Source organism: Aethalodelphis obliquidens, unplaced genomic scaffold, assembly GCF_003676395.1.
Source record: "Aethalodelphis obliquidens isolate GAN/ISIS:26980383/991018 unplaced genomic scaffold, ASM367639v1 scaffold16, whole genome shotgun sequence".
Taxonomy (NCBI): Eukaryota; Metazoa; Chordata; class Mammalia; order Artiodactyla; family Delphinidae; genus Aethalodelphis; species Aethalodelphis obliquidens.
The window spans coordinates 28,747,114-28,770,830 of record NW_020837960.1 but is presented as its reverse complement, the minus strand read 5'-3'; the positions used below and the strand labels follow the sequence as shown (position 1 = coordinate 28,770,830).

At 47.2% G+C, this 23,717-nt stretch overlaps 1 protein-coding gene across 2 annotated transcripts in view; it reads right to left on the bottom strand.

The window, feature by feature from the left end:
• The window catches only part of FLT1 (fms related receptor tyrosine kinase 1), a 173,033-nt gene that overhangs the window by 31,892 nt on the left and 117,424 nt on the right, over positions 1-23,717 (bottom strand). For both annotated transcript variants that reach the window (XM_027116596.1, XM_027116597.1), the window contains 3 exons: positions 18,486-18,617; positions 8,261-8,367; positions 2,417-2,549 (listed from right to left, as the gene is read on the bottom strand). In XM_027116596.1, coding sequence (XP_026972397.1) covers positions 2,417-2,549; positions 8,261-8,367; positions 18,486-18,617 — 372 coding nt within the window. The remainder of the gene's footprint in view (positions 1-2,416; positions 2,550-8,260; positions 8,368-18,485; positions 18,618-23,717) is intronic.

Sequence of the window (23,717 nt, the reverse complement as noted above, 5' to 3'; positions counted from 1 at the left end):
GCCCGGGGCCGAGACCCTCTTGGGCATCCGGGGCTCATCTTACACTAGGCAGCACCGTCCACTTGCCACATTCCACACGCCATGTGTGCTTTCCCACGTTAGGTAATCCTGACTTGACTTTCCAATGGGAAGATGCGCTGTCAGGCATTATCCCAGCTTCCGTGATAAACGCATAGAAGTGGAATTCCCGCCCAGGTTGAGTGAGGCATCTCTAACAAAACAGGGTTTTTTTTCATTCTGGGTTTCAGGAATTTCAAGGGTAGCAACAACTTTGACCCAAACTCTCACTCTGTCTATCAGGTGCTGTCAGTTCTGACTTCTGTCACCAGGGCTGCGAGTCGTAACCCAGGGTACACTCAGCTGAAATCAGAAGCCGTTTGGTCTGTGTATTTCTCTACATTTCTAACCCCCTGTAACTGCCCATCAAACCAGCTTTTCCTCTTCATCCATCCAGACATAATTTTGGTTACTTTCAGTTGCCAGACGTTACTTCAGATTACTTTCTGTCATGTGGTTTTTTTTTTGTTTTTTTTTTGTGGTATGCGGGCCTCTCACTGCTGTGGCCTCTCCCGTTGCGGAGCACAGGCTCCGGACGCACAGGCTCAGCGGCCATGGCTCACGGGCCCAGCTGCTCCGCGGCATGTGGGATCTTCCCGGACCGGGGCACGAACCCGCGTCCCCTGCATCGGCAGGCGGACTCTCAACCACTGCGCCACCAGGGAAGCCCATGTATTTGTCTTTTAAGCCAAATAAATCTCCTCTGGCCCTTGCAGCCACACTCTGCATTGAAAGGCAGAGTTCGCTGATTTGACCCACTTACCCTCATCCGTCAAAGACACTCACACGTACATTAGCCGAATCATAGCATCTGGCAGCTCCGGGAAGGAAAAGAACCAAAAGATCTTCAAGGAGACTCTTCTGAAATGGGATTCTCTAAACTCACAGAGCCCCAGGGGAATTCTGGTAGAAGGGTTAGCATTCTCCCTTGATGTGTCGTCAAGGATCACAATGGTACTAGGCCAAGGAATGAAGAAATGGGACAGAAAGCTCGTGTTTCCTATACAGAAAGACGCATGTCTGCTTGTGACTAATAACTCTGGAAAGCAGTGTGGCCTGAGAATGGCTTACGGTTGTGGGAAAACGATCCCATGTTCCCTGCCAAGGTCACTGGCGGGGTGGGCTGGGCCAGCTGCCATATAATTTAGACTTGCAGAAGGAACTCATCTAGTGTGCCACCTGCCCTGAACTACTCTAAATTTAGTTGATTTTTTTTCCCGCCCCGTCAGCAGCCATTGCTGGCTTTCGCCTGTCTCTCCGGTCTTTTACTGATTCCTAATTTTCTTCCCCAAGCCAAACAGCAGGCACTCTTGGGGCCAAGTCTTCTTTCTCATGGAGGGAGAACTGTAAGTGGAATCATTTCAAGGCCCAAGAGAACAATAAGAAAAGCCATTTCTCCCTCTCTGTCCCCTCACACCCCTACCCCAATATAGTCTGCATGTGGGGGGGGGGGGCCGTGCGAGTGAACTGGAACAACAGGCTCCGCTGGCTCCATGATCTCTTTTCTTAGTTCTAAATATTAATGATTCTGGCACACACAGGAGAGAGTGGAAAACTTTCAGAAGCCACTATCCAGATATCTGGGCAAGAGGATCTGAGGCTCCTGTCGTTTTGTAGCACCGTGGGCTGGAGGTTACGTTGCACTGTGCTGTCTGAGCTGGAGGAGGTTGGGGGTAAGCTGGAGAGAAAGCACGTTGGCCCGGTGTTTAGAGCGTCCCTGTTACCTAGGAAGCAGCAATCCTCCCTCTTCATAAATGACACGTAAGTGACCCCCAAGGGCTTTTTTTCTCTGTGTGGACATTTCAAACACCCGGGGAAATTCAAAGCCTGTAATTTATAGGTTCGTGCAGAGGGGGTTTTGATCCTCAGCCTTGCAGAGCACCAACCCTTTCACCATATATTTGCTTTTACTGCATCTCCTCATCCTGAATTGTCACCAGTGTCACCAGTTTCTACGTCACCAGTTTCTCATCCACAAATATGTCATTAGTTAAGAGTGTCTGTACTCGTAAGACTCTGCTGGAACTAAGCTCTCTCCTTCTCCTCCACTTACCGGCTTTTACAGCTGTGTCCTTGTCCCTTCGAGGGGACAGACTCGAACACCTGTGCATCCCCAGCCCCTAGACGAGCATCTGCTGCTCGGCGAAGGTGCTTAATAATTGTTGAGAGAATTAACAGGTGCTGCCTTGTCCCCTTGACCTTCTGTCTTAGGATTCTAGAGACTTCTTTATCTCTAAAGAAGTAGAGGGTAGGGTAGAATCCCGAGTCTAGTCGACCTCTGCGTCCCTCAAAGCGCAGTGCTTTGCAAGTAGTAGGTGCTCGGTTATGGGTTTAGGAATCTGTGGAACAAATACTTTACCCAGTTTAAGTCTCTCCCGGGCAAACTCCCACTTGCTGGCATCGTAAGGGAGCCGTTCGCACTGCTCATCCAGGGGAACTTCATCTGGGTCCACGATAATCGATAGGTAGTCAGTTTTCATCTCGGAAGAAGACTGAGAAATAGATCTCAACGTCACCAAGAAGGAAACAACTTTAAAAACCCGGATATTCAAGAGACCACACTTGGCAACATCGCGTGCTATTTTGGTTCGTAGGGTTGAAACCACGTGGTGGGGAACAGGAAGGACCCTCTGCATACCCACAGACACATCCCACGTGAGCGTGCAGTTTTCATCCAGCAACCCCTTACTATTCCCACAATGCATTTCTGTGGCACCCGCTCCACCGTCCTGTCTCAGACCAGATGCGCTCAGATCCTGCTGTGATCCCATTGCTTGTTCTTAAACAAGCAATAGTCCTCTGAAAAAAATGCAAGGCATTTTAATAAAATCATTCCAAACTGTGACTAAAAATAACTTTCCATGACCATTCTCCACATGCAGGAGTACACACGACAGATGAGTCAACAGCGGGCTCCACGACTGTGGCTTTCCTACATTTGCAAGAAAGGCCAGAGGTGGCAAAGTAAACCCAGGATCCCTGGGATGGTTGAGAGGCACATTGCACGTGAAGTGTTTAAATATACTCAGAAGGCCTGGCCCCTTAGCTGCTGCAGCAACCTGAGAAGACTATAGTGAGATTAGTACAAGATTTTCCTGGAGGAGTTTAAGAAAAGGTTCTGAGCTCAGCACTTCACGAACACTGAAAAGTCAGCACTTCTGAAATAAAGGAATCCACCAACAAGTAGGCTACACAAGTTTCCTGGTGACCAAAATTTTGTGAGTCCCTGTTCAGATGTATTGGATTCATCCAAACTGTTCCGTTTGAATTAGAGTTATTTATATTAAAATTCATGTAAAATGCAAACTTATCCAATATATTGCAAGTTCATATTTACCATACATTACTGTGACTCAGACGCAGGAAAAAGATAAAAATAAGAAAAAGGAAAAATGTACAAAAAGGAAAAAAAAAAAGATTTATCCTCAATAAGAAATAGAAGTTGATTATTTCAAAGGCCAAGGGGTGAGACTTACACACAGTCACATTCCAAGTTCTTTTGGCCACTGGTCAAATAAATAAGGTGGCCTCTACCTTCTAGTGCTTGTTTTATCTCGGTAATGCAAATTAAGCCCAGAAAACACCCTTTATTTCAGATCATACGTAACTGGTTTTACATTTAGTGTCTTAGGTTCACATTAATGGGTGATGCCCCGTTAATATTAATTCATTGTAGAATTGACGGCATTTCTGTGGGCAGGACAGACGGGAAGTACGTTTGCCTATATATGCTAGGTTTTGATAACTCTTGCCTAGAAGTTATGTACACTTCATTTAAATGAGTTTCAGGCCCTTCCTTTCAGTGCACTTCCCTAAACAGGATGAGAGTTCAGTAGAGAAGATGAACCTCTCCATCCACCCGATTTCACACCGGCCCACATTCTTCGGCCCTGACTCACCCCGTTCTGGGCTGTCACAGCTCACCTCATCCATCACTTGCAATCTGTCTCTTTCTCACAAAAATTATCACTAAAATGTGTGACAGATAGCTCAAGGCAGGAAGATTTGCCTGCCACGAAGAGTGGAAAATGGAGAAAGATAGGGGGCACGTTCGTCACGAACTGCGATTGCCAGCGGTGTTAGACGGGAGGGCCCCAGCCTGTCAGACGCTCGTGCGAGGCTGTGCGGCTAGAGAGGAATGTAAGTTCCTACGCCAGGGTGCTGGGTGTTCATTAGTGCTCACTGCTGGAAGAGGTTTCATGACTCAAGCTTTCAGTGTCTGCTGTAGCCACGGCCATGAGAAACGGTCTCCAGTCTTCCAAGAGCACAGGAAGAGCTAGAGCCCAGCCAGGGACAGCCTGGGTCCTGCAGGAAGTGAGGGAAGGTGGGCAGGGGTGATGGAGGCAAGGCAGCAGGCCATGAAGGTGGTCTTCCCACACGGCACCTGTGGAATCTGCGCTTCATCTCAATAAGGCGGATGAGAGGAAACGCCCAACAAGCCTTCAGGAAGGGCTCTGAGACGAGTATGAAGTAGAATCTTGGTTGACAAATATTTATTCCTTCAATTGACATGAACACCGAGCAGCCACTAGGTGCTTGGCATGGAAATCGCATCGCCAGGCGCTTCAGAGTCCAGGCTCTGAATGTGACGGCCTGGATTGGAATCGGACCAGCATCTAACCTTGGGGAAGGTGCTTAACCTTTTTAAGGCTAGTTTTCTTGTCTGTAAAAGAGTGATGAGAATGGTACTTATCTCATAGGGTTGCTGTGAATATCAAATGAAATAGTCCACCTAAAGCAGGTACGGCCTGGAGTATAGGAAGTATGAATAAACGTTAGCTGTAGTTGTAACACTGGCCTATGCAGGGTGAGGATGAAAAGAGAAAATACAGGGCTTCCCTGGTGGGGCAGTGGTTAAGAATCCGCCTGCCAAGGCAGGGGACACGGGTTCGAGCCCTGGTCTGGGAGGATCCCATGTGCCGCGGAGCAACTAAGCCCACGCATCACAACTACTGAGCCTGTGTGCCACAACTACTGAAGCCCGTGCACCTGGAGCCTGTGCTCCGCAACAAGAGAAGCCACCGCAATGAGAAGCACGCACATTGCAACAAAGACCCAACGCAGCCAAAAATAAATTTATAAAAAAAAAAAGAGAAAATCCAGCCCTTATCAGCGAGGATTTACTCTGAGGTTGGAGGAATCGTCTGGAAATAATTCCTTACACCTTGCTCCCCCTCACCTCCTACAACCAATTACTTCTCGAATTGTATAGGCATCCGGTTACTGATACGATACTTTCTTGCTCTCATCCTTTTTTTTTTTTTTTTTTTTTTTTTTTTTTTTTTTTTGCGGTACGTGGGTCTCTCACTGTTGTGGCCTCTCCCGTTGCGGAGCACAGGCTCCAGACGCGCAGGCTCAGCGGCCATGGCTCACAGGCCCAGCCACTCTGCGGCATGTGGGATCTTCCCGGACCCGGGCACGAACCCGTGTCCCCTGCATCGGCAGGCAGACTCTCAACCACTGAGCCACCAGGGAAGCCCTCTCATCCTTTTATTGACATTAAAATTTCCTAAATTTTTAGAAATACGAAGGACCTCTTCAGTTTAGTCCCAGTTTGCCTTTCCAGTTTTATTTCCACTAGGCTCCTCTATGCAAGGTAACCAGACTCCTTCCCTAACCTGGGGAGTGGGCAGGAGTTCAGGTGGGATGTGTCTTTCTGCTGCTTTTCTTCCAGCCACAGCCTTCAAAGTCTGTCTCTAAGCTGGGCTTTCTCTGAAGTTTTTCTCCCCCTCTCGTCCTTTGAACTCTGTAGTCTTTGTACCTCCCTTACAGATTTGGCAAGTTTTGCTTTTGTTAGCTCTGTTTCCCTATATGATGTACCTCCCCTTTCAAAACCCCATTGTTTAACTTTCCTTTCCTTCGAAAGCAGTGGCCTTCATTGTCACGTCTCAAAGCCAATCACTCCATACAACAAAAGCCTGATGTTACTTACTCACCGTGGAGGAGGGCTGCCATCCCACATACTGACACTGTAAAGTACACCTTCCTGGTTCTGAATAGCAAGTCTAAGGTCAAACAAGCTGGGTCAAAACTCAGCTCTGATTCTAACTCGCTTAGTGACTTTGGGCAAGTTACTTTACCTTTCTAAGCCTCAGTTTCCCTCTCTATAAAATGGGAATAATAATATATTTACATCTTTGTGTTTTTTAAAGGATTAACTGAGATACAACATAACGAACGTCCCACAAGGGGCCACAAAGACCTGGCACATTAATAAGGGCTAATAGGGACTTCCCTGGTGGTCCAGTGGTTGGGACTCCGCACTTCCACTGAGGGGGGCATGGGTTCAATCCCTGGTCGGGGAACTAGGATCCCACATGCCCTATGGTGCAGCCAAAAAAAAAAAAAAAAAAAAAAAAAGCTTTCTAATAAGGGCTAAGACATCTCTAGAAATTGAGGAAGTCTCCTTGTTACCTTCCAAGTCCTGTTGATTTTATCTCCCAAATATCTCTTGACTCTAATCATTTAGACTAAGCGACCATCATTTCTTTTTTTTATTTTAGTTAAATTATTTATTTATTTTTGGCTGCGTTGGGTCTTTGTTCCTGCGGGCGGGCTTTCTCTAGTTGTGGCGAGCTGCGGCTACTCTTTGTTGAGGTGTGCGTGCTTCTCACCGTGGTGGCTTCTCTTGTTGCGGAGCACGGGCTCTAGGCACGCGGGCTTCCGTAGTTGTGGCACGTGGGCTCAGCAGTTGTGGCATGTGGGCTTCAGTAGTTGTGGCTCACGGGCTTAGTTACTCCGTGGCACATGGGATCTTCCCGGACCAGGGCTAGAACCCATGTCCCCTGCCTTGGCAGGTGGATTCTTAACCACTGCGCCACCAGGGAAGTCCCTCTCTCTCTCTCTCTTTTTTTTTAATATTTATTTATTTGGTTGCACTGGGTCCTTAGTTGCAGCTCGCGGGCTCCTTAGTTGCAGCATGAGGGATCTAATTCCCTGACCAGGTTTCGAACCTGGACCCCCTGCATCGGGAGTGTGGAAGTCTTAACCACTGTGCCACCAGGGAAGTCCCATGACCATCATTTCTGACTTGGACTACCAAGGTCTTCTGCTAGGTTCTTCTCTATTCACTCTTGCCCACTCTGGTTCTTTTTCCTCATACAGCTGAAATCATCTTTCTAGACACAGATCTCTCACCCTTACAATCACCCACCTTTGCTTAACCTCACCCCTTCAAGGCTTCCTCTCACTTCTAAAACACAGAGGGAGCTTCTTCCCGCAGCTTACAGGGCCCTGCCTGGGCAGCCACCGCAGCCTCTCCTCTCCTTTCCTGCGCCCCCTTGTCTCTCATCCCCACCTCTCCCCCGGGTCAGTCTCTCCTCTTCACTGGGTCCCCTCTGCTTGCTCCAGCCCCAGATGTGCGCTGTCTCTCTGACTGCAGACTTCCCCTCCCTTATGCGTTGTTTAGTCGGCTTGGTAGCATTTGCTCTGCACTGTTGTCAGAGGTCCCTACACAGGGTCTGGCACTCTGCCCCGAGCAGGCACACGGGAGATATTTGGGCCATGAATGAATAAGGGTTGGCTCTTTCCCCCACTAAACTTCAGAGAAGCAAACTGTGCTACAGGCCTAATGATAGGAATCTGATGTCCTGAATTCCACCCTGAGCCTCACACTCTAAAGCAGTCAATTTTATCATGGGGCTCAAAGAGTGTGGGACGGCAGAGCTGAGACAGAGCTGCGCCTTTATTTTGCTTTTTCTCTTTTGGTTCTTGGCAGAGAGAGAGGTTAAGAACATGAACGCTTCCCAGGTCTCATATTGAATTTAATTGAAAGACTTTATATCAAAAATGTCCCTTCTGTGTCTGGGAAATAGTCATCTGTTCATTGCTCTAGCTTTTGTTCTGAACACCCCACGTTAGGGTTGAGATACTTTTTTTTTTTGGCCGTGCGGCACGCAGGATCTTAGTTCCCCGACCAGGGATCGAACCCGCGCCCCCTACAGTGAAAGTGCGGAGTCTTAACCGCTGGACAACAGGGAAATCCCAAGAGACGTTTTAATGATGCATTTGCCGTGTTCACCAGGTCAGAGGGAGGAAGACGGTCTGCCATCTGTTCGGGGCCTGCTCTGGACATCAGGCAGGCATTCTGGGGCCGGGGGAGGGGGGGGGAACCGTGCATGATGTCACTACACCAACGGCGCTGCTAGGCATTTGGGCAGATGATGCAAAAAGAAGCATAGCATTTCATCTGAAATGGTCTTACCCTTTTCAGTTTTCGGATAAAGAGAGTTAACAGGAGCCAGAAGAGGGTTGCAGCCACACAGGTACATGTCAGAGTGATCAGCTCCAGATTAGACTTGTCTGAGGTTCCTGGAGAGATAAAAACACCAAGAGGGTGTTAAACAGCCACTCACAAACTCCGGGTCTGTGATTTGACAGAAGAAGGTCGGTGACCTGGAATGCTTCATCACAGAGTGCAATCGGCTAACTGGAGCAGGAATCGGCTTCCAGGACACAGCCTCTTACCTTCTCGGTCCAGCAGGGTCTGTGCTATTATCATCATAAACTTACGTGAAAACGAAAAGACTTTCCAGAAATTTTGCTGTCGAGTTTGCAAACTGTCCCAGAAATAGAGGAGAAATTAACAATGGGAAAAAACATTAAGGCAGGAACAAAACCTCATTACAGCGCTAAATCTGGACTATATGAGATCTCCCTAATGGGTTTTAGAGGAAATTCTAAAGAAAAAGAAAAAAAGACATAAGAAGTCTCCCTGGGGACTCACAAAAGTCTTCAAAGTGGGTTTTAAAAATAAAAATACAAACCCAGGACTGTCACAATTGCCTGCTCACTCCTTTTGGAGCGGCCAGGCCAGCGCTCCGCAGTCCCGCTGTTCACGTCTGGGGCTTCTCAACAGGCGGCCTGCAGGGCCGAGCTCAGCAGAGGTACCAGCTGGAGCCAGTTCTTCCCAATCACCTTATTTCCCAGAATCACACAGACCCAAAGCCGAGCACTGTTTCTCCATGACCAAAAAGAAAAGACCCAACGTATCCGAGAGAAGCTTCCAGAGAGGACGGTCTCTGGGATTTGTAAAGGAAGGCTCCAGTGGGCCAGAACTGTGGTTCCCTGCTTCTTGATTCCAGTGGACACTTTCCCAGGAACTCTAAAGTGATGTTCCTTTCTTTGAACTTCATTAAAAGGAGACAGAGTCTTAGTATTAAGTTAGGCCAAGATCAAGTGAAACGTATTCCTTGTAGAAATGGTGAGGGATTTCCCTGGCAGTCCAGTGGTTAGGACTCCACGCTTCCATGGCACAGGGCGGGGATTCGATCCCTGGTCGGGGAACTAAGATCCTGCGTGCCGCGCTGCCCAGCCAAAAGAAGAGAAAGAACTGGTGATGTGGTTGATGATACTTTGTGCAGAATCCTCACACATGCCCATGAATAGGGGCAAGGATATCCCCGTTTCATGCATGACAGTTGTATCTGGTGGGCTCTTTGTTTTAACTCAACGAAGACGTGTTGAGTCCTGCCCCAGGCAAGGAGATGGGAAGGTGAATAAGGGAAAGCTGCTGTCACTCCCCAGGAGCTCACTCACAACCTAACCAGGAGGCTTAAGGCAAATACAGAGAAACTAGGTACAGAGAGCTTGGAGATGAGGGACTCTAACGCCTTTTGGGAGAGGTGACATGTGAAGTGGATTTTGACCTACAGGGATGAAGGCAGGGGAGGGCGTTATAGGCAGAGGGAAGGGTATGTGTGAAGGCCCAGAATTGGGAAACCATAGGGCACTGACGGAGTATAATGCAGGATGCAGGACGGGACCAGACCACAGAGAACTGAGCATCCCTGTGGTTTCAACTCAGGGCTGTGGGCAGCCAGTGAAGGTTCTCTGCCCTCGACAGTAGCAAATATACAAGCTAAAACCGAGGCCGCTTCCCTCTTCCCTCTTCTCCGTTCAGCCACCACATACCTGCACTTCCTGTGGCCATTATCCTCACCACGGCTAGAGGGGAATCTGGCTTTTTCTCTTTTCAGCCCATCCCCAAGTCCTGCTTATTCTGCTTCCATGGCTCATGAAATTGTCACGCCCTGTCCTGCCGCGTGATCACCACCTAAGTCCCCCTGAATGACCGCATCAGCTTCCTAACCAGCCTCGAGTCCCCAGTCTCTCCTCCGCTCCAGCCCGTGTCATCTTGCCAAATCATGGATTCCATCCTGGGACTCCTTAAATTCCAGCGTTGCTGCCCACCCTCAGCCCCGTCAGAATAGAAAGCCCAAGCCCTTAGGTCCTTTCTGCCCAACCTTGCCTGTTTCTTCAGCCTCGTCTCCTGCTGCCCTCCCACGTGCTCTACATCAAAATACTTGTAGTTTCGTAAATAGACCAGCCCTTCTGCACCTCTGTGCTTTGGCCTTCGCCGTTTCTCTACCGGGATGTAGGCTTCCCAGGGCTGAGGTCACACCTTATTCATCTTTCTATCCCCACTCACCGAACTGGGTGAATAAGCGGATAAATCATACTTTGCTTTGTCTCCAGAGAGTTTCACGAAGCTTTCAAAGGGTTCCGGGCCAAATTCCCTTTCACGTATATTCATCTGATAAACACACGGAACATCACCTGTGTCCCAGGCTCTGCTCTGAGTGCTGGTGTACGGTGGCAAGTGAAAGGGCACGGAATGGAGCTCAGGGTCTGGTGTTCAGGTATGAACTGACGGGTGTGTTCTACTGCGTGAAGCAGTACAACGGAGGTCCTCTCGTTCACTGCTGCATCTCTGGTGTGGAGAAGAGTGCCTAGCACGTAGCAGGTAGGCATCCTGAAAGTGCTGGGTGAGTGAGTGAGTGCATGAATTTGGATTCATTCGCTGCTGTGGCATCTTGCCGTCACTTTTCCCCTGAATCTCCTGAGACTGAGAAGTTTCAATGACCACCTTTTCTCTCAGTACGTCCTCTTGATGGGAAAACCGCAAGCGCAAGTTTATGAGTTTGGATTTCCTCCCCCGCAGTAAGAGGTTTAACGTTGCCTTGCTGTATTCACACATGCATGCATGCACGCGCACACTTCTTTGCTTATGCTGCAAACGCGTTTTGTGGAACCGAAAAACTGATTGGGACCTACTCCAGGGCACAGTGGCCTTGGGCTCCTGGAGATGCTGAGAGCATCTTAAGACACGGCTCTGTCTGCATAAAGCCTCCGCAGAGGCCTCCTGCACGGAATGCCCTGGGAGAGACCCCCTCTCGTTGTGGGAACTTTCCCACTGCATTCCCCGGGGCAGGAAGTTGACCCCCCAAAGTAATTCCACGGTCCTTACTCTGGCAGAATTCCCTGCAGTGGGAGCAAATGTGTTTGTGTGCACTTAGGCATTTAAGGAATCATCTCATTAAAAACATCTTCAAGATGAAAGTTAATTAGAAGGGAAAGGTCTATTTCATGTTCTATTACGGTTGACTGAGAACTGAACTCATTCTGTGAGATGTAGTATCTAGGCTCTACCTCTATCTTGTCTGATAACTTGATCTCCATCTTTATTTGCAAAGTAACTATTAGGATAGTCTGCTATAGATTAATTTAAATCAGCAGTGTCTCTTCCCATCCAGCTCTTGGATGTGTTTTCAGAGGTCAGACATCTACACGCTGGCCGGACTTACACCCAACTTCACCTGGCTGGTGTCAGCTGATGAACTCGGTGCATGAAATAGCCCAGCTGCAGACGGCCCGCGAAGGAGGCCAGTGGAACGTGGGTGGGATTTGACAATACTAGGAGTTCGCACTGGATCTCAGGGACGTCCCTCCCGTCTGGTGTGTGTGAGAGACCAGCACCAGGACATGGTACAAGGGTATCTTTATACGGGATAATGACAAGAAGGTGGCTGTTTCGAAAAGGTCAGGTATTTGTACCTCTTATTTCAGGGTGCTGACCTCACTGCCCAGAACATTCCATGTCAGTTACCCTCCCAGGCTTCGTCCCATCCCTGCTGGGATAGGAAGGGCAGGTGCCAGACAGAGGAAGGGCTGATTTCTGAAGGTGGTAACCCTTGTCTACAGTCTGTACAGCTGGGCGGTGTCTTGCCGTCCTGCCCTGGGCCTTTCTGCTAGTGATGGCAGCTCTGTCTGCATGGGGCCCGGGCTGTGCGATGCGGCAGCATCACACCAGCCCTGACATGTGGCTCTGAGGGGTACCAGACTGCTTGAGTCAACAGGCAACAGAATCAGGCAGCTCAGCTCGTGCAGTATAACTGGGCGGTGCCTCCCAAGAAGTTGGGGAAACTCCCCAAGCAAAAGACCAGGGTCCCTGGCCCCAGGGCCTTCCTTAACTGCAGAAAAGGAAGTCTTTATGTGACCCTACAAGCAGCTATGTCTGAGGCCAAGGACTCTGTGCCCCAGCTTCCTCATCCCTAAGATGTGTGACAAGAGCACCCACGTTACGGGGAGATGGTTAAAGCCAGTGTGAGCTGTCACTCTGAAGGCCTCCCCCCAACGCCCGCCTTTTCCTTTTTTTCCCTTCTATTACTTTCTGGACTTCAAGTGCAAGATCGTTTTCTTCATCCAGACACATCTCATATAACACAATTTGTCTTTTCTTTCTAAAACGAATCAGACTTTGACCCAAGTACTGATCATTTTCTACGAACAACTGCGTTACTTTCCCTGAGAAAGTGGCCTGACGCTGCAGCCTGGCTTAGGAGTTATTCTCTGGTTCTGGCATTGTTTTAATTTGAGGTAACTGTTTATGTGGGTTTACTGCCCACGAAGCTATTAGGGCACAGAGAGGAGGGTGTGTTTCTTGTTCACTTTGCGTCTTGAGCACTGGTCTAGTGAAAGTCTCAATAAATATATATGGATGAAAAGAAAATCAGTGCACCTAGACCTGGCCTCCCCTGTGAGCAAGTCAAGCAGGGCTACCTCCTTTGATTTAAAATCCAGTAACCAGTAATCCAGTTAACCTTATTATGTAAGTCTCTAAGGTTTACTGGACATTAAAATTGGCCTTCATACTATTTACAAAGCTTTACAGGAATCTACATAGATTTGTGTACAGCCATCAACTTGGAATTCTTCTTAAGGACAGTGATTGGAGGCATACTCTATTCGGATTAAATCTGAAGTACCTTTCAAGAGTAATTTTAAGTAAAGATACTTAAAATCGCTATCCTATCAGTTCTGTAATACATTTTTATCACAGGAGGTTAAATCCTTAGGTCAAAGAGGAATTTTGTGGTCCAGAACACCATTTGTGTGACTTACTGGCTAAGTCTAGAAAAACTATAATACAGAAGGTTTTGTTGAAATGGAATTTGGTTTATCATATTAACAAATGATAGTGTTAGCTAATATGGAAGAAGTTTTTATCATATGCCAGATATGGTGTTCAATGTGTTAATCCTTGCAACAACCCTATAAGGTTGGTATGCCATTATTCGCACCCATTTTGCAGATGAGCAAACTGAGGCTCCAGGAGGGAAGTCATTTGTCCAAGGTTGCACGGCTCACGAGCAGGGACGCACCTGGCTTCAGAGTGGGGCCTCTTCCCCACCAGGCTGAGAGGCAGGAGAGCAGAGTGGTTAAACAGGGATCCAGTTCTCTCAGCACTGCCTCTTCCGAGCTCTGTAACCCTGGACAGGGTCCTAACCCTCTCGGGGCCTCGGATTCTCACTTGTAAGTAGGAAAAAAAACCCTCATTGGATTGAAGGAGACTAATGCATGTTATGTGCTTAAAACACTGGACCACACGGTCAACAAGCATTAAGATGTTGTAATCGAATTCCATCACCATTTTTTGCATTCTTGATCAAGGCCAACTTTATGTCATTGCTTGGGTTTAATTACAAAGGCATGCACATCCCGTCCCCAGCCCTCCCATGTGAAATTAGTGAGCTGCCTGCTCAGAGGTCGGTCTCTCTCTGTTCTCTCCTGGGGAAACCCTTCTGAACTGCCAACCCATGAGAGGAGTGACATCAGTCACCAACATCTTCATGTCAATTAGTTTATCACATCCTCCCTAGTGCCAGGAGAGCCAGGGGGAGAGAAGTGGGGGCACGCAGGCTTTAGGAAGAGAGGAGCTAAGGTAGGGGCAGTCAGAGATCAGAGGAGGCTCAGAAAGGAGAGATGCAAACTCAAGGCTGGCCAAGCGTGATGAAAAAAGGCTGGATACCCAAGACAAGTCCCTTTTGAGCTTTTCTTACCCTTTACTCTTGGGACTTTGTTAAAGATGTTAAAGAACATAGTGTATCCTTCCTGCCATGCGAGTCCTTTCCCGAAACGTGTTAATGTGCGATTATTGTGGCACAAAATTTACAAATCACACCTGTGGTACCATTTGAAGTATTCAGAGTGCCCTGAGGCAGTCCTGTGCTTTCCATGATTTCTGCATCCAGCAGCCTTCCTCAAAAAAATGTTCAAAATGGTAACTATTCTTCAAGTTGTTTTCTCCTGTGTGATTATAAATGCTATTATAATGCTTTGCTATTATTTCAATAGCAAAGCCTAAATCTGTTAGAGGAATATGTGTATATATATATATATATATATATACACACACACACACATATAGTGGTTATTACTAATAATGGTAAAGTATAGTTTATTTTAAATCCTTGGATGAAAATGTGCCCCCGTTGCACTGTAACAGTCCCGTGGAGTTCCACGGGCTATGGCGTGCTATGTTAATTTCAGAAATTATTTTGGTTAGCTACAGTTTTGTTGCTGTTGTTTTTAATATTAGAACTTCCCCTCTGAGCACTCCACGTGAGCTCCTGAGCAGTCCAAACCAAACAAGACCTGTGATTATTTAAAGAAGCCACTTTGATTCCCCAGTCCGCTCATCCTTTTCAGATACAAAAATAACACATTGTTTTATCTATGAGTATAAGAATCCTTTTTCAAAGGAAATAAAAAGAGCAGACAGTTTCCTTCCTGGCTAATTTGTGAACCTCTTTAAATATGTTAAACATAGCCACAGACACAACTTATTTCCCTGGTTTCACTTCCTAAACTCAACCTGACAAGATAGGTCAGTGTGGAGGGTCTATACTGTATATATGAGGAAATCAAGTCTAAAGCTTTTTCACTTTTTTCTATAAATTTATTTATTTATTTTTGTCTGTGCAGGGTCTTCGTTGCTGCGCGCTAGCTCTCTCTAGTTGTGGTGCGCGGGCGCTACTCTTCGTTGTGGTGTGCGGGCTTCTCATTGCCGTGCTTGTGGAGCACGGGCTCTAGGCGCGCGGGCTTCGGTAGTTGTGGAGCACGGGCTCTAGAGCGCAGGCTCAGTAGTTGTGGCTCACAGGCTCTAGAGTGCAGGCTCAGTAGTTGTGGCGCACGGGCTTAGTTGCTCCGTGGCATGTGGGATCTTCCCAGACCAGGGCTTGAACCCGTGTCCCCGGCATTGGCAGGCGGATCCTTAACCACTGCGCCACCAGGGAAGCCCAAGTCTAAAGCTTGATTCACCTAATTCACAGCCACCAGAGTGAGAAGAATAAATGATTTAGACTCCAGAAGCAGGAGTCTCATTTCAGTGATGAGATCACTAGGCAGGTACTGCCTTTAACCGTTCTGAACAGCGTCCAAGGATGACATTTTTATTCAATGAGCCCAGAGTACTTCTGTTCAAGATACTGCGTCTCATTCACAAGATGCACATACTGTCAACTTTCAGAAACTCCTCCTATTCAAAATTATACCTTTATGTGGAGCTGAAACCTGCCTCTTTGAAATTTTACCACCATCTCCCTTCCTTGGTTCTGGTTATCTTTTCTGGTGAGTCAAAGAATGAGGCCAACATCTCCTCTGTCTGAAAGCTCTTTAAATATTTGAAGAAAACAATCCTGTCCTCCCCAAGTGGACTCATTTTTAGACTAAACATCCTCATTTCCTCGCACTGTTTTATCATTACCGTATTAGGATATGCCTTCGTTTGTTTATGCTTCTCTTAGAAATAGGTACAGATATTTCATGTGTGGCTTGATGATGGCTGATCAGGTAATTTCTCAGCTAACCACAGTTTTTCAGCAGAGAGGCTGGATACCGCCATCACTCTGAGAGCAGAGAAAGAGTTACAAAAGAGAGCAAAGGAGGAGACGGCAGAAAAACTATAAAAAGCAGACACAAGAACTCAAAACAGGGCTGTTGGGGGCAATAATGGGTGAAAAGAAGGAGTCATATATATAGTGTCTGCAGCTACCTTGCAGATTAGACCGTTTCTCTAAGTGATATTGAAGATTAATGCCCCGTGAGGAAAAAGATCATGAATCCAAAGTACCAATTCCTCGGGGTCGGGGAGGGAGGGATTGGGCGTTTGGGATCAGCAGATGCAAACTATTATATAGAGGATGGATAATCAACAAGGTCCTACTGCATAGCACAGGGAACTATATTCAATATCCTGTGAGAAAGCATCATGGACAAGAATATGAAAAAGAATGTATATGTATAACTGAATCACTTTGCTGTACGGCAGGATTAACACAACATCGTAAATCAACTATACTTCAGTAAGATGAATTTAAAAACAAAAGTACCAATTCCTCAGAAAATTCAATGGACCAGCCAATAGGAAATGGTTAGAATTGTTGAGATTCTGTCATTGCCAAGGGAGATATCAGTGTGGGAGGTCCAGAGCTGCCACTTAACTCGCTGTCTTCTTTCCTGCCCCATCCACTTGGCCAATCCAACATCCCGCAAGGCCTCCTTCAGAGGTCAAGTCACTCGCCATATCGTTTCTGGCCTCTAGGAAGTCCTTTAGCCTTTATCAGCGGCACTGTGCAGTCTGTTTTATACAAACTAGGGTTTCTGTGTTACCCACAGGAGGAGCTCAAAATGTTCATTGATCTGGTTCTAACGGTTTCACGTTCCCCTTAATCGCCTTCCAACTAGGTTTTCAAAGCACAGAGAGGTTAGGGATCGTGACTTGCACGTCCATATCCTGCAGTGTCCTGGGCAAATATATAAGTGGTTGACTTAATTTAATTTGGCTTCTCTGGAATGCCCTCAACAATATAGTGATGTGTTTCTCTTTTCAGACATTCACTGGTGGTTTTCTAAAGAGATTAATCCAACGAACATTTCTCGAGTCTCTGGACCAGGAGAGTGAATAATGCTCAATGATGAGCATTGTACTCAAGGTCCATGCCAAGTGCTGTGGGAGCACGGGGTTCAGGGGGCATGGTGGTGAGACACGAGAGATGAGGTGTAGAGAAAGTGACCCAAGAGCGAAAGTGAATTTTAAAAGATGAGTAGGATTACTATATATAAAACAGGTGAACAGCAAGGACCCGCTGTAGAGCACAGGGAACTCTACTCAATATCTTGTAATAACCTATAATGGAAAAGAATCTGAAAAAGAATATGTATAATGTATAACTGAATCACTTTGCTGTACACTTAAAACTACCACAGTGTAAATTAACTGTACTTCAGGAAAAAAGATAAAAAAGTAAAAGGTAGGAGTAGGACTGTCTGGGGGAGAACAAGTTGGGAAGGAAGGCTGTTCAGACAAAGGGAAAACGACGTGTAAAGGGCAGAGGACCGGGGGAGTGCGGTGTGTTCCCGTTTAGTCCAGGTGGGGGGCCTGGGGCGTGTGAGGGGATGAGAGCTGAGGCTGGAGGAGAAGCATGTGCAGGACCGAGTGTGCTGGGGTGAGGATGATGGTAACCACGAACCGCTGCAAGACTTCCTTCAGAAATTCTTACATATTCTGAAGTCTACTGGGGAGCATTTGCAAACAGGCTACTGAAGAAATTCCATCTCTTCATGTAAAACCTCAGCGAGCCATAGATGTGTACACATCTGAGAGGCGCCAATTCGAAGACTTTACGGTGCCATAAATGTTGTTTTCTGGGATGATTTCTGGCTTTGGAGAATTGAAATTGAGGTCTAATCTCTGTTCTAAATGGAAGCCACATGGCCAGAGTCCACGGTCGGATGAGGTCCCTTTAGGTTTTGCTGCTCAACAAAACTGTCTGAGGAAGCCCTTGGCATATTTTTCGTCCACGTGGTCTGTTTATCACGTGTTGCTTCTCTCAGAGTATTTTGCAGGCTACTTCGTGTTAAAAAAACCAGTTTACGAAAACGGCGGGAAGAGCCAGCATATGTGTAACTGGTGGGAACTGGAAAAAGAATGGATAATTTCCAGTGTGTGGGTTTTTTTCTCTCTACACCCAGCTTCTGCTTTCTTGGATTTCTTTCTCACAGGTGTGGCCACTCTGGTCATTCTCTGTGGGTCAGTGTCATGGCTCTGGCAGCAGCTGGCTCTCCTGTCTTCCAGGAACTACTGTCCCCCCCACAGAGACTGTGTTCCGACGGTGGCCTGTGTCCTCACCTTCAGCCTCGCCAGGAGGGGGACCAGCCAGGCCTTCCCAGCGGGACGGGGAGGGGAAAAGGAGGTCAGGGAAAGGAACAGACTGGAGGGGCAGTGGGACGCTGGGAGGTGGAAAATTCAACAAACAGGGAAATAGGTGTCTGAGCAGCTTCTCGCGCTCTCTGGAGCAGTTGTTTACCTTGCACGGTGAGGTATGCCGAACTCTCCGCGGACCCCTTCTGGTTGGTGGCTTTGCAGTGATAGACACCTTCATCCTCTTCCGTGACTCTTTCAATAAACAGCGTGCTGCTTCCTGGTCCTAAAATAATTCCTGGGGAGCGAGAGATGTTTAGATGAGTGAGCCTGGATGACAAAACAAAACAGCCACTTCTGTAACACAACCCTCTTCCTATCATTATGCCTCCAGACGAGGAAGTACAGGCTCTGGTTCACCTGGGCCAGGGCCGCGTATTTGTTTTCTCTCCTCCAGGCTTTTTCATAGTACCTTCTAGAGCTCTGAGCCCCTACTTGGGAGACGCAGATCTGACCCAGGCCAGAAAGAAATGAGATGGGGCTACCGCCCCCAACTTGAAAGAGCACATATCAAGGAGGTAGCATATCTAATAATAATAAGAACTACCATTTCCTCAATGCCCGCCGTGTGTCAGGCACGACCAACACCCCATTCCTATCTCGACAACCACCCTGTAAGGGGTTATCGTCTCCATCTTTCAAACGTGGACACTGAAGTTTGGGGAGGTTAAGGGACTCAACCGAGAGCGTGCAGTTTGATGGAAAGCACATTCGTGGCTCAGTGGTCCAAGCCAATCCCATTTCGTTGGTCACAGTGGTAAAGAGCTTGGGCTGGGCTTTAATCGAGGCCTCCCCAGCACAGCTCTGTCACGTTAGGCCAGTTACTTCACCTTTCTGTTTCAGTTTCCTCAGTCTTACGATGACAGTGAAAGCAGTTCCTACTCAATCAACGGGAAAACGAATAGCAACTGCCCAGCACGTAGTAGGTGCTCAGTAAATGCAGGTGTAAGTATTACTGTGGAGCCGGTGCAAGGGAAGGAGCTTCCAGACCCAGTCGCTTCAATAGCAAGTACTGCCCCATGTATTTGAGTACTGACTGTACTTTAGTCTGTGGCAGAGACTTGGGGGGGTAGGGAGGGGCAGGCTAAGACACCGTGTCTGTCGAGGAGGGAAAATCAACTCATACCAAACACAACATACATACACTCTCCCCACCCCTCAACGCACACACGCACACACCAGCAAACAGAAAATGTTTGATGCATGAGAATAAATACATGTAGCACAGCGGACCCAATCAAATGTAAAGTGTGGCCGGGGAGGAGCTCAATAAGAATAGGCCACTCAGGGAAGGCGTCATGGAGTATATGGGCCTTGAGTTCAGGTCAGGTTATCAGAGGTGGTGGGAGAAGGGGGGCCACTGAGAAAAGGCAAGACCCTGAAATGAACACGCACCAAGTGCTTGTTCCGGAATAAATTGAACCCGACCAGACCAGAGGCTGTATTTTGTTAGTTGAAATAGTTTGTATTCTCCTGATTATGAAAACTGTATCTGATATAGAAGACTTGAGAAATACTGGAAAGCATAAAGAAAATCTGAAAAGACAAACCTACAATCTCACCCCCGGTCAGTTCTCCTTTAGTCTTTTTAAAGTGGCCTTTTTTACACAGCTTGTTCATTGACATAATGACTATTTTTGAGGGCCACCGTGTACTGGACACTAGTCTAGATGCTGGTGATACAGTAATAAGCAAGGCAAATGAGTCCTTACCTGCAAAGGGCTTAAATTAGAGTTTGGGAGAAGTACCAGTAAAGAATGTCATTTCAAGTAGCCATAACGTTTGTGAGGGAAATAGACCCGGTTACGGAGGTCACACGTTAAGGAAGGTGAAGAAGCTACCTTAGATGGGGTGTTCTGAGGAGACCCTGAACACGTGATGTTTTGAGCAGAGACCCGGGAGGTGGGCAGGGGTGAGCAGGTGAGGACCTGGAAAAGGGCATTCTAGGCACAGGGAGTAAAAATATAAAGCCCGTGGGGCAGGAAGGAGCTTGTTTAGGGAAAGATACAGTGGCTTTGTCCAGGGGTGACTGTGTTTGTTGGAAGTGGTAGGGATTGGTGGCGCTGGGGAATCTTTTTTTTTTTTTTTTTTTGCGGTACGCAGGCCTCTCACTGTTGTGGCCTCTCCCGTTGCGGAGCACAGGCTCCGGACGCGCAGGCTCAGCGGCCATGGCTCACGGGCCCAGCCGCTCCGCGGCATGTGGGATCTTCCCGGACCGGGGCACGAACCCGCGTCCCCCGCATCGGCAGGCGGACTCTCAACCACTGCGCCACCAGGGAAGCCCGCTGGGGAATCTTTTGAAGGCTTCCTTATGGGTTAGCATGTGGTACATGAAAAAGAGTAATAAAAGTCTGGCTTCAGGGTTGATAGTTTGAACAGCTGGGAGGGTGGTGGTACCTTTCCTGGGGGGGGGGAGCAGGTTTGAGGGAGAAAAATCAAGAGTTCTGTTCTGTTTCGTGAGGTTTCATTGGGGGCCCAGGGAGGAGGTCGGGGTTAGAGCTGGCTGCAGGGACTCAACATTCGGGAGGCGTGGAAAGCCAGGGGAATGGAAACAAAGCTCATGGGAAGTGAGTCCGGAGAGAGACGACAGCTGGCCTGAAGGCTGAGCCCCGGGAAATCAGAGAAAGAGGAAGCAGCAGGGATTGAGGAGGAGTAGCCCGGGAGGTTGCAAGAAAACCAGGAGAGCGTGATTCCTAGAACCAAGGAGAGAGCTCATGATGGAGAAGAGCGACGAGCTACGTTCGGTGCAGCTGTGAGACTACGAAGAAGGGAGATCACAGACCACTGTGTTTGGCAATGAGCCGTTTCAGTGACATCTGGGAACAGAAGCATGATGACTGTCACTTAGAGACAGGAGGTGATGGAGGAGAGACGGTTAGGGGGTTACTGTCAGGAGGGTAGCTGGAGACCAGCACGAGGTCAAGGAATGAATTCGTTTTAGAAATGTGAAACTTTACAGCATGTTTACGTGCTGATAGGAATAATCTGAGGTGGGGGGGGGGAGAGAGAGAGAGAGAACGAACAGAAGGAACAGTACCAGGAGTGGATTCTTAAAGAAGTGAGAGGGGATGGAACTCAGTGGCTGAACTGGTCTTGGATAGGAGTCTCACAGGAAGAATGGCAGAGCGTAAAGGGACATAGACTGGACAATTTGGTGATACATTTTCTCAATAAACAAGAGGTACTCATCTGTTGAAACTGAGGAGGAGGTAATTTTGGAGGTTTGAAGCGAGAGAAGAAGGTGTGAAATAGTGTGCTGGGAGAGAGGAAACAAGTCCAGGAGCGAAATGTTGGTAAGATTTCTCCTAATGCTTATACAAATTTAAATACTGACCCCAGCCCCCCAGTATCATAGCATAAGTTATTCCCCATGTTCTTACATGCTTTGAATATAGTTATTCATCATATGCACGTACCCTAATGATTGGTGTTAGGTTATATCTAATTGCTCATAACTATAAGTAATAGTGCAATGACATCTTTAAGCATAAAGATTTTTCTGAATTTCAGATTATTTCCTTAGGAGAGATTTCCAGAAACAGATCTATTAGGTCAAAAGCTCTTGGTTCATATAATCACACTGCCCTCCAAAAAGATAACACCAGTCAAAGCTTCTACCAGCAGAGGATAAGAGACTATTTCATCACTTTCCTCCCAGTAGCATCTAAAAAATAGAAAACACAAAACTTTGTTGATTTGATAGAGTAAAATGATGGTTGTCTTAATTTGTATCTCTTCGGAACATTCTTTCATGTGTTTCTTAGCCATTTTTATTTTCAAAGCACCTGTTTTGAGTAGTTGACTGGAAAAGGTGAGTTCAGATTAAGGAGAGCTTTGAAATCCCGGCTGAGGAGTTTCCATTCAATGGAGAAGGAAAGAGAGGGTCACAAAGATTTTTGAGGGAAATGACCTAATGAGAGCAATGTTTAAGGAAGTTTAGTCTAGAAGGAGAATGCAGGATGGACTGGAATGAGGAAAAAGTGGTATCTGGAAGTCCAGCTCAGCAATGGTAATTCAGGCAAGGAGTGATGAGGCTCTAAGTGTGGATGGTGGGAAAGGAAGTGGAGGGGGGAGAGATGGAAACAGACACTTTGTAGAAACAAGCCACAGAAATCGGTGCTTTATTGGATCCAGGAATAGACAGAGATGAGTCCAGGATGGTTCTGGAAAAAACATGAGAGCTCTGCCCTGTAACCTTGGCTAGATCATTTAATCGCTGTGGGGCGGTTTCCCCATCTGTAAAACAAACAAAAAACCCCTGCTTTATCTCTTTCACGGTATTGCTATGAGGATCAACCAAAATGATTTCAGTGAAAGCTTTGAAAAGGGCAAGATATGATATAAGTGGCGCTCCCAGAAAGTGAAAGTGTGGCTGGAGAGTGGGTGATCGGGGCAATGAACGTTTGGAAGAGCAGCGATCTGGCTACCCACAGTGGTCTCCACTGCAGCAGACCTGAGCCTCAACCAAGTTTCTATCACTCAGATCCCAAATTAAGGCTAACGTGCATGATCAAATAAAGTCAGAGGACTTGGATTTCACCCAAGGAGACAGATGTGTAATTGCAGAGGTGAGAGGATGGTGCCAGGGACGCTGATGAGCTGACATCATCTGGCTCAGTTCCCTCTTCCCATCACGTGGAGGAGAGATGGGGTGAGAAAGTGTCCAAAACCAACAAGCACAGCTCTTCTTTCTGACTTGGCCTCACTCTGCACAGCAACAAAGGCACAGACCTGGATACGTCATCATCAGACCCCTGAGAAACCTCGTCACGCTTCTCTCATTCTCTACTCTCGCTACTTATTTCCCTTCTCACATAAACAGGCTAGTTAATCCCCTTATTATTTTTCCCCATTCATCAAATCTTCTGCCCATACTTAAACTTGGGGAGACAACTATAGTTCTTTTTTTTCTTTTAAGTCTTTATTGAATTTGTTACAATATTGCTTCTGTTTTATGTTTTGGTTTTTCGGCCGGGAGGCACATGGGATCTTAACTCCCCGGCCAGAGATCGAACCCACATCCCCTGCATTGGAAGGTGAAGTCTTAACTACTGGACCATCAGGGAAGTCCGTCCCCTAGTTTCTTTAATGCCTTAACCTGTTGCTACCTTGATGCAACCTGTTCACTATGATACAGGCTCTGGTCTACCAGTGGAGCTCACCTACTAAGGAGGGCTCTCTTTTTAGTTTTGAATTTTTTCATTGTAATTTCAAAGATTTTAAGAGTGCAGAAAAAATATAACCCATGTGGCTCACCAATAAGAGAGCCAGATGTCCGCATTTTGCCATATTAGATTTAGACCCCTCTTGTTTTTGAAGTGTTAATTTAATTTTAAAA